The 11,432-nt window shown below is 39.7% G+C and overlaps 1 protein-coding gene across 1 annotated transcript; it reads left to right on the top strand.

Annotated features, from left to right (window-relative positions):
- Window positions 1–4,515: 4,515 nt before the first annotated feature.
- LOC145434560 (uncharacterized) lies at window positions 4,516–10,840 on the top strand. The gene is made up of 11 exons (XM_080311907.1): window positions 4,516–4,690; window positions 4,751–4,941; window positions 5,012–5,126; window positions 5,829–5,864; window positions 5,937–6,128; window positions 6,882–7,064; window positions 7,682–7,879; window positions 7,951–8,065; window positions 8,254–8,402; window positions 9,138–9,295; window positions 10,581–10,840. The coding sequence occupies exons 1-11, from the start codon at window positions 4,621–4,623 to the stop codon at window positions 10,752–10,754; spliced, it is 1,581 nt and encodes a 526-aa protein (XP_080168033.1). The 5' UTR covers window positions 4,516–4,620; the 3' UTR covers window positions 10,755–10,840.
- The last annotated feature ends 592 nt before the right edge of the window (window positions 10,841–11,432 follow it).

The raw sequence follows: 11,432 nt of genomic DNA, 5'->3' as shown, positions 1-11,432 counted from the left end.
TGATGAAATTGCGGATATGCCGAATACCCACAATATTCACAGGCATATTTTGCATACCGAGGTTCGGCACTCATGTATGAAAATTGAACATTGAACATATGACTGCTCTGCTGCTAAATCCCCTGGAACATGGTTAGTCGGAAAAGGTATAGCGCCAAAGAGGAAAAGATTCTTAATTTCGCGAAGGCCTGCCGTTGAATTATGTGAACTCAGCAGATATGGTTGTTGCATATATAATAGCATCTTATGACATATACGTTGGAACCGGACCTACCCCTCAAATAACTGGCTCCAGCTCCGGCTCCGGCTAAATTTTATGTAGCGTTCCGGCTCCGGTTCCAGCTCCGGTAAAAATGCACGACTCCGGGGCTCCGGCTCCGGGCTCTGGCTCCGGCTCCAAAGCCCTGCCAACAACACACAAGTAACCGCCAAGCTAGTGCGAAAATAAACGAGCATTATTTCTAAATTCACGGAACCACCGTGCCGTGTACGGCCGGAATTTTTACTTTCGGCCGGAGCCGGATCGGAGCCAAATTAGCACTTTTTCCTGATAAGGCCAGAGTCGGATGGGAGCCGGGCCAGATAATTGAAGAACCGGATCGGAGTCGGACCAGAGAATTTGTCGATCCGCTCCGCACGAGTAAGTACATATTTCTACGATTACAGACGACATGGCCAGTTTATTCAATGTGCAATGACGGGAAGATTCACTGATCTCAAACAAGCCAGCTGACGGCACATCTAAATATTGGATATAATGAACTTCTCTGGAATAAAAATACAATATTCCAATTACGTGTGTGTGTCATATCGTTTGGAAGCTACCTATAGGATTGGTTTTCGCGCGATTGCTACAACATTATCACTTCATGCGATCGAGGAGAATCAGAATTCTCCAGGAATAATTACAAAGATTCCCAGATACTCAATCAAGCAACAGTCTTGCATCAATACGTTCAAGCTCATACAGACGAGACATTAATCAGGCGAGACAGATCAAAATTGACTGATGATGCTTAAAACCAACGTCAAAGTCAAATACCAATGCCATAACAATTGAATTATATTTTAATTGGGAAAGATATCACATTAAAATATAACCTTGCTTTAGTGATTATGCGTAAATCTACAGTTGAACGCATTAAAATTCACGTCACTGAAAAGTAGCGCAGTCTAAAGATAGCAGAACGTGTGACGTAGTAATGTTTATATTACTGGATATAATACTTCTAAGCACTATGGGCTCTTCATGCGAATACCGCGATGACGCACATGCTCGCTAAAATAGCACGCTGTTCCAACACTGCATGGTTGCGTTCACCGGTGAATAGTAAATTTAGGCTGGGATGATGGATCAGTTCAGGACAATCGCATATCGACATTAGGATTCCTATGATCGGACTGAGAACATATAATACAAAATAACAAGTTTGGTATAGCATAGCAGAAAAGTAAATAGCTATTTGAATTCGGGTATCACGCTAGGAAGCTAATCAAGGAACATACCAATGTAGCATTGTCAATAATGTCCGGGGATCATGTTATCCAATATTCCGCCAGTACTGCAGCTGACGAGTTACGGATGCAAATCTAGTTGACAAGCAGTTTTCACATTTCCACTACCAGTCAATCTCTTGCAATACAATAGGGCATTTACTATAGTTTCGGTTGAAGCGACTAGAAAGGTGATCGCAACGATATGTTATGTGATGGTATTTTTACATTTATGGACCTTTTACACATGTGTATTAGTTCGAATCTTTGTCTGTCGATTTACAAAACACTTTTGCTTGATTGCGGCGATGTGGAGACTTTCTCAGCCTCCAACATTGTGGTACTGATTAGTGCTTTTCGCACATGGATATATTTATCCCCACTTTTATCAGCCTAATAAGAACAATAATTACGTAAATTCGGATAAAATAAGTACATTCCATTAGAATATCTGGTCATACATCCTCAAATGCGCTTCAAAGGTAAAGACAATGTCTTCGAGAGGTTGAGAGCCACATTTTCTGTGATGGACGCTGAACAATATTTATATTGAATTCTGCTGCATCCGTTTCGTCGCTGATAGCGGTCACGTCTCGCACGGGCTATAAAATATAGTCATAACTGCCCGGAGAAGACAAACTGGTCTCTATAACCTATGCAAAGCTTTTCATTAGAATGTCTGATATAACAAAGCTATCGATTGTTCCACGGGTAACATAACGGCTTTAGTCTAGATTTATGTCAAGGTTTATCATCGCTTTCGCTCAGTGATTGTGATAAATCTACCGATTAGGGATATCATTCACATATTCCGAAACACTGCTGATAACTACCGAAAATCCAATTTTTAGTGAAGGGATCATCTACCTTCTAACCGGCGCATTTATAAATACAATGGCTGTAAATTCAAGATACTGGTTTTTTCGCCTCGGACTCGATTTTGAACTTTCATGAACCCAGAATCTAGTCCGTGGACCCAGAAAAGAAACCCTGGTGTAGTGTGAAAAGTTTGTGAAGCATGCTCATTATCACTGGTGCACCGTACAAATATTTTGGTGCTGTTAAAAAAAATAAAACCATTAAAACGTGATATTGAAAAAATATGCTAAATATTTATTGCGTTGTGATCACGCATGATATCAGTGTCGTTGCCACGACCGAACCCCGGATACTAGTGCGGCGAACACCCGGGGTTGGTCCGAAGCTCGGTTATGAACTACTGGTCTATAGCCGTACCGTGGCTAATGCTAATCCTGTAGACGCAGTACTTATGAGCGTCTTAAGTGGTACACTGTTGGCGAAAAAAGTGTGTATTCTCAGTCAAAGGGTGGTACACAGAAACAGAACCTAACTCAGAATTATATCGCGGTTATAAATCTTACGTGACTATGCACATACCATTCTTAGTCCCTATGCGTGCAAGAATTATTTGGTTTAACATGTTGTTTTCGATTTATACCGTGGTGTAAGTCTAGCTAGGTTCTGGATTTGTGTACCACGGGTGTATATCACCTGCATATCACGCGTGGTACCAGGGCTGCATTTGAAACCAATGGTTGTTTAAAACCCTTTGTTTAAAACATGTTTTAAACAGTGTTTTAATCAAATGCCTTCAAAAAAAAAATGAATTTGTTTTCAAGTTGCATAATTGTGTAAATACTTTCCAAAAAACATGTTGTATGAGCCTGCGGACAATTACCACCCGATATAGCCGACCCATACGATATGAGATGGTTGGAACCCACAAAATAGTCGGTTCATCAGCCATAGTACGTAGATATTTTGTCAAAGGAGCTATCTTCACCCTATATTTTCAATTGTCATTATCAATCCACTTAAAAAAACAATAAAAAACATGTTTCAAACAATAGCCTTGATTTAATCATGTTTGTTTTAAATTGATTTTTGTTTTAAATGCAACCTTGGGTGGTACACGGGTGTGAATTCGCACTTTTTCGGTAAGAATACATTTTCGAACAGTACGTAAAGTACTCCTAGATAAAGTTGTCATGATTTTGTACTGGGAAGTAATCAAGTAGGATTTTGGTCAGGGTTTGGGAAGAAAAGCGTTGCAGATTTTCCCATCATCATCCACGACATCGAAAGTTGCGAAACAAAAATTACAATTTTCAAATATTCAAACGTTCGACAGCACGATCTGGAATATGTCAAGTCTTGAAGCTCACGCAGTTGCTTTTTACTTGGAACTCCATTTCAAACAGCACGTGACTCAACCGGCGGGACATTTTTAAAATCGAGATTACACGAGGATTAACGCCGGCAAGCGACTCATGTCTATTACCAGAGCACAAACACTTGCGTGATGACGTCGATTGGAACTGGGAAATATAGTATTTTCGCCTGCGGCTTCGGCGTTGGACGTCAAACGTATCGCTATTTTCTGCGCAGTAACAATGCATGAGGAAAACTTGAATAAGCATGCTGCGATATATCCTATAAAAGGCCGTGAAGTCTCTAGCTTTGGCAAGTGCGTCTCCGTATCCATATGGAGAAGCATTTCATCTGCATATAGCAGCTTTACATGTATTCACAGTGTTCCGAGTGTGTTCTAACTGTGGCTACGCACAACGATTTGATTACTGGGATCCTAGTCCGAGTACCATTTATAATGATTTGGGTAGGGTCATAAGTGTCGATAAGTTTTTTCGAGAAACGAAAATTTACGCCCCACACAATTGGATAGATTTTATTCGCCTGGATATAGTTTCAACACTTTCGTCGCACTGTCAGAGCCTCGAAGTCTCAGTTTTTCGTAACCAAACGCCCAGAATATATTGCACAATGCTTAAAGCGCTCTGGAATAGCCGTGGTCACAACTAATTATTTTTATGACCGAAATAATATATTTTACAACTCTAATGTCCACTATTACTGTTTTTTTTCGTATTGTCGTGTACTGGTATGCTGCAATCGAAGACTAGAAGCTTAACACTCTACTCAAAGCCGAGTCACTCAAGCAACTAGAATTGCCCATACCTACTGCCTATTCAAGGAAATGATTATTGAACTTTTCTACATCTCAAAAACAAAAACCACAATCATTTCAGCCTACCAGAACATCGTATTACTAATTATACCGTATCATACTGCCACGTGAGATAAATCATGTCAAACGTCAAACTTTTCTTTCATCTGTCACTGGCTATTCTGGTCGTGCTCGTCGCGTGCTCCGAAGGTATATAAGTATAAAAACTGGCTACTAGACACTCAAAATTTATCCTAATTCTTTCGGCAGCCCTGAAGTGTTGGAGATGCGAGAATGCGCGATCTCCCGGGCAATGCATTGAATTCGGCCGCATGCAAGTGTGCAAAAAGACGGAAACGGTTTGCCAAACCGAACTGCGCTTCTCATCGGGCTGGGGAAGCAGGCCCACGATCAGAACAAGCTGTAAAGAAGAACACGCCTGTGGAAACAATCACATTCAAGTAGGGGCAGACTGATTCGTCATACGATTATGTCGTTTACGTACTAGCTATATTTCTGTATCTTTTACAGAATCCCAGGAGCGCGTGGAGGCCTTCGCAGTGCAACGGTGGAATCGCGAATTCGGTGTGCCGATGCTGCTGCAACACTGACAACTGTAACGAGAATGAATTGCTCTGTGAGACAAGTAAGCTGCTTTGAGTTAATAGCAACATTTATTTCAATAAACGAAAATATATTTTCCAACTCCAATTTAAACTCTATGTATATTTTAGATAACCCAGTAGTTCCTAACGGTGTTCACGTGAATCCACTGTCTGTTTTTATGTAACACATTTTGCGCTTATCGCTGATAAGGTCATTTGACCTCGATCACTAATATTGTCCTTTTGTTTGGTCTTTTGCTTTTCGTACGATTTTGCGGATGACTTTCAGTCGCACTCTCAACATAGAAGTAGGCCCCAAGCGAGATTCGCACCACTATCATTTGTGTCGCAACACTGGCGCATAACCAACTGCGCCACTCCCTTCCCAAATTAATCCAGTGGTTTGTTGAAACAGTATCGGTGGTTCGTTGGATATCAAGACGCCTGATTTATACAGCATAAGTCACACTGCTTTGCAGTAATATTCATTATATTCATAATTTTGTTTTATACAGAAATCATGTATTAGATTTCGTGGAGTTTGGGTTTTCTGACTAGGCAAATGTTTGGGGTCCAAGAAATGCTTTCAGATTAGCAGGAGGGTTAGCCAGGCTAACACAGATTAAGAACCACTGCATGATCTAAACTATTATTCGACTCTTAATTTCTTCGATCTCAACTTTTCAATCTTATTCATCTACATGTACTTGAAATCTTTCAACGTTTTATCATCTTTCTTATAGTGTTTGCGAACGCCACGAAGAAGCCACCGAGTGAACGTAAGTTAACATATAAACTATACAGTTCAAACACCAGAGATAGGATTTGAAATATGACCTCCTTGTCAACAGCGACATGCGTAACGCCACCGAAGGCTCCCGAGAACGGAAACGTCAGTTGCCAGAGAAGCAGATACATCGGTAGCGTTTGCAAATACGTCTGCAATCCCCGCTATTTGCTTGTTGGAAATGACCGGGCCTTATGTCAGGGATTTGGGGATATCGCGATGTGGACCGGAGCGCTTCCTGTATGCAGACGACTTCGTGAGTATAAATTCAAATTCATAAAATATGAATAATTACTAGTATACCTGGAAGTGATATGAGGATCCATCGTTGTTACCGAAGTCAATTTAAAAGTGGAATGGTGAAACCATACTTTGCTACAAGTAGTAGAGATTTCGAATACGTGTCAAAAGTATTTCAAGTGGACGTAGGAATGGGAGGTATAAAACTTCTGAAGGGAGTATATTTAAAAAGTATACTTGGTTTAGCGGTGGCATAAATTTAGCAGGTAACCGGGGACTTCTGAAATTGCGAGATATTTTTGTAACTATTACAAAATGACTATTGACATTACGACTAGGTAAATTCCTCGGCATTATGTCTGCTACAATGATACGTTGCTATTTCACGTAGTTGTTGTATCAATCCCGCTCATATAGAATTGATCCAAACCCATCATGAATCTACTCTCTATTACTTTTCAAAACCCGAATGTATAAAAATAAGTATAGGTATTCCTGAACAATGTTAAGGGAGAAGTTGAAGTATTTTAAAAACGCAACCACTTGAGTTGACTTATGAAATCAAAAGTGTAAAAAGTAGTCGTTCTGAATAAATACAATCCATGTAGATGTGGCAGTATTATAAAAACAGAGGCACGCGAGTACGTAAAGTGCAAGTACGGTAAACCTATACTTGACTTCTTCGAGAATACCAAAGGACTTTGCAACTGTCACCCTTGATGATAACAGATGTCGATTTTATATCAATGTTTTCAACGTCTGCTCGCAGCTGTATGCACTCCAGTCACCGCACCGAAAAATGGAGATGTGAAATGTTTCGGCAACGACAAAGTGGGCGCGTACTGCATATTCTCGTGTGATCTGCGGTTCGAGTTGGATGGAGCTGCGGCTGTTTCGTGTGTTAACACCCCCGCTGGTCCGGCATGGACTGACGAATCACCCACCTGTCCACGTGAGTAATACTGAAACTGCGTGAGGTGATCACAACGAAGTGCTCCTTCTTTTTCGGAGTACACACGTAGTTTTGGCCGACTTTGCCCGTACTAAAGTTGGACTAGGTTATGTTAAACTACTTCCAGGTCGACTGAAACGTATTATGGCCAACGTACTTACTTATGCAGGTTGTTTTTTGAAAAGTTGAAGAAGATTTTGCGATGGGTTTGCATTACCTTTATGTGCAAGATTTTATTATGGACTGAAAAAACCATGACAGTGTTTGCTTTATATATTTTCGAAGATTGATTCGTTTTATCGTAATTAGTCAATGGTGTTGGTCGAATCGCAGCGTATCTCGAAATTCCGAGTAGACACCAATGAATAACTGAAATCAGTATACTATTCTACGCTACTTACATAAATATTTTCATAACCTTCATTTTCTTCGTCCACTTGAAGTAGTTTTGAAAAGTCACGGTAATTAAAACTTCTACTTCTTAGTGAGTAGAAATTTCTGGTGCTATTTCTACTTTTATTTGAGCAACTTGAGTAGCAAGATGCACTGTGAGGTCCATGGCTGATTAATCACTGACGGTGGTATATATTTTTTTACATGTCGTGTCCTTTATACAGCCGCCAGATGCAGTGATCTCGGTGGTATTAAATATGGAAACGTGAATTGCACAACGACAAACAACACCATCGGGACAATTTGTAAATTCGATTGTGGGGAGAGCGAACTCTTTTTAACTCCAGTCGAGACGGAAAATTCTCAGTGTGTCTGGAGGCGGGGTAGAGCGCAATGGACCCACCGAAAGCCATGCTGTAGTGGTACGTGTAACTTCTCTTCCGTCGAGAATACATAATCACGTTACATTACCGTTATCGTATGTAATTACTAGGTGTCCTGTGTCCGCCAACAGCGAGGAAGGATATTGTGATAGCTATCGATTCATCTGGTTCTATCAGCAGCGATGAGTGGGTTCAAATGAAGAGATTTGTAATGCGAGTAGTAAGGTAAGTGAAGGTTAGAGTTATAATCGGGGTTACTGTTGTCCTCGTAACGAAAAGAAGACTGGCTCTCGAAATTCCACATATTGGCAATTTTATCTTCAGTATCTTGATCCGAACTAAAATTATACTTTACGGATAAATTATAAATAGCGGGAAATGGAAACCTTTCTAATGCGCATTCTCTTTTGCAGTAAGTTTAACATATCTCCGAACAACGTGCGGATCGCAATGTTCCGATTCAACAAGGAAATCGACACGTCATCCCAAATTCTCTTTGGTGATCATGAAAATATAGAGACCCTGACCACCGCTATACAAAACATGCCGAAGAACGGCGGCGGTGAGAGAAATATTTGACATTTTTTATATACATGATAGTGACACTCGTGATGGCGATTAACAAAGCATGTCAAATCTGCTTGAACTGTCGTGGAAATAGAAAATTAAGTTTTAAAATGCACTCTATTCAATTGCGTCAAAACTTATAATATGAGCCGAGAAGTCTCGTGTTTTAGTAGCCGAACGTCGGTGGGTGTGGCAGAGTTCAACAAACCGATTAATGTAAAATGGTTATTGGCAATAAAATTGGCGCAATATTCGAAAATATACTCAGTTATGAAGATTTCAGTGTTGACCGTGATTGAAACATAACCTAAAACTACTTTCTTCTTTAAGAAAGCCAGAGTCTAAAATTCGAATAGTTTTGCCGGAAAACTATTAAATAGAAACATATTGTTATTATTGATTACTAAAAACACGTCAAGATGCTTATTACAACGAAGGTATGTGACACCACGAACTATATAATTACTTTCATCATGAGCACAAGCTAATTCATTAAAAAAAAACGACTTCTAAAGTATACTATCAAGCTAATTGTCTATAATTGTGTACGTCGTCTTGATGCATCTGAAAATCGATGACATGTAGTACATAACGACATGGATAACTAATGCGAGTAGGCAAAACATACTTGAGTGCTGCGTAAAAGTAGAAGTACATCGTCACTGACCACCTCTGTATTTTCCCGAATCTTTTAGTATCGTTTCAGAACGAAAATAAAATCTTTCACCAGGCACGTTCATCGGCCAAGCTCTCCGTTACGCGCGGGATTACGTTTTCAAGCACAACAATCGTCCCAACGTCAGCGACATGCTCTGGATACTAACCGACGGGAAGTCAAACGACGAATTCAAAGCAACGGCCAAGCAACTGCGAGAGAGCGGCGTCGACGTGGGTGCACCTTGTTTGTTGATGTTGTCATTCTCAATTAGTATTTTAAGTCAAAAGTTAGTGTAGTGTGCAAGTGTCAAAGTCAAAATTTGAAGTATGTTGCCGGTGATCAGAACTTATTCCTGAAGTATAAGTAGAGCTTACCAAAATATTAGGCTTAGCTTGCTTGGCTACTTAGTTCTGTATTTTCAAAACCGCGTGTACTGCCCAAGACCTAATAAGTTTATTCAAACGTTAATTCAAGGGACATTTGGCAATGAATCTCACTGAGTTCCACGTGCGTGGTAATTACATATAATCGAACGATATGCAAAAGGATGTAATAATCGTACATAATCGATTGCCGAGGTATGGAGCGATAAAAACACGTGGTATAAACCTTCATCGGATACATTCGTGGATTTACAATAACTTCCGGAATTTTTACTCAACCACCAGTACAAGTAGAGATCTCGAAGGCGTGGCCAACGACTTCAAGTAGATGTAGAAAATGATTATTTTAAAAATATTGAAGGGATTATAGTTCCAAAAATTAGAATTGGTTGATGGATCGCATCATTTTAACAGCTAATCTGAGGTGACCGCGTAAGAAATTGCAGGGTTAATCGTAGTGACGAACGCGAAATGACGAATTACACTACAAATAAATGACATTTTCGAAACTATATTAAGGTAAGTTACTCAATGACTCTTTCCCCAAGTTGTCACCAAAATTTAACTTTTAAGAGTGATTCAAGCATACCATATACGACAACTATCTACGTTCGTAATCCAAAGTGTAAACTAGGGTTGCCTAAGTATCTGGTAAAAGTGGAAGCAGCAACAACATAACCACGAGTATGAGCAATACAAGTATTCAAATGCTACACTGGTATAATGTGACTTCATAAGATATACGGCCATGGCATACCAGGCCGATATTCATACATTTGATTCCCCACACTCAATCCCGAGGTTTAGTGAAAACTGTACAGTATGCAGTTTAGGCAAAAATTAGTAACCCTACAGTATGCCTCGTCCCACACTTGCTCGGGGAATCTCAAGTCTCACAAGGTCGAATTCAAACGTGCTGTTTGCGTGATGGAGTTATCCATTTCAACTATACAAATAATTAGTGTACAATAATTTAATAGAAGGTATATAAGCATGAACAAATCATTTAAGTTAAGGTGATTGGTTGTACATCAGCAGGTTGAATAACTGACCTTGATCCCATGTCACAAATTGGCATTGATTAATATGCGGCATCCTATTTCCATATTCAAAATCATCCACTCTCTTTTAGATTATCGCGCTCGGTATATCGCGGAAGGGCCATCGTTCGTTCATGCAACAGCTATTAGACATCACTGGTGATAAGGATCTGATCATGGAAGTTAGCGACGTAATCAACAGCTTCGAAGACGACCTGATTCAATTAGCGACCAGTAAAATCTGCGAAATCCACTGCGCAGAGTGAATCGCTTAATATATTCAGTGCAATATTGAGTTTTGTAATTTTGTTATCGTTTTGAATGCAATTCACAAATAAAAAGCAAGCAATGATTCGTTTTGTGTAGTATTGATGAGTACGTGATTACAGCATCTTGTCACGCATAATATTCATGCTAGATTCATAGTAGCATCGAGTGTTCAATTCGTTTCCTATACACATGGAGTAGGGATTATTTTAACATTTCCACGTGACTTGCAATTGAATAATTACTAGGGTAAGTTTTTGCAACTTTTGCAACTTTTTTTACAGCTTCCTAGATACCCAGAATCTATGTACTCTGATGTTTTAGGCTGTTTGGAGTGATTTTATAGCGCAACTTTTTGCAACTTTTCTCTATTTTTCATACCAATTTTTACTGCAACTCTTTTCAAATATTGCGTCAAAAGGTGAAGGAATGAATTAAAAACATGCTATAAACTATTTCTAGTATGGTTCTATTCTCTTTGATTTGCATAACAAAGAGCTATATGACGGGTTAGCAGCATCTCACTGTGTTATATTTGACACGAGGGCTCGCAAGCAAGAAGTTCATCTACCCCTGCCAAGCACAACCATGTCCGAATAATATGTAAATAGATCGCTTTATTAATTCTGTCGTTTAAATTTAAGATCGTTTCGCATTTCATGAACGCCCAGGCGAGA

The sequence above is a fragment of the Botryllus schlosseri genome, chromosome 2 (genome assembly GCF_051294905.1).
Source record: "Botryllus schlosseri isolate E-star chromosome 2, Bs_hap1, whole genome shotgun sequence".
Classification (NCBI taxonomy): Eukaryota; Metazoa; Chordata; class Ascidiacea; order Stolidobranchia; family Styelidae; genus Botryllus; species Botryllus schlosseri.
This window is presented reverse-complemented; position numbering and strand designations above follow the sequence as displayed.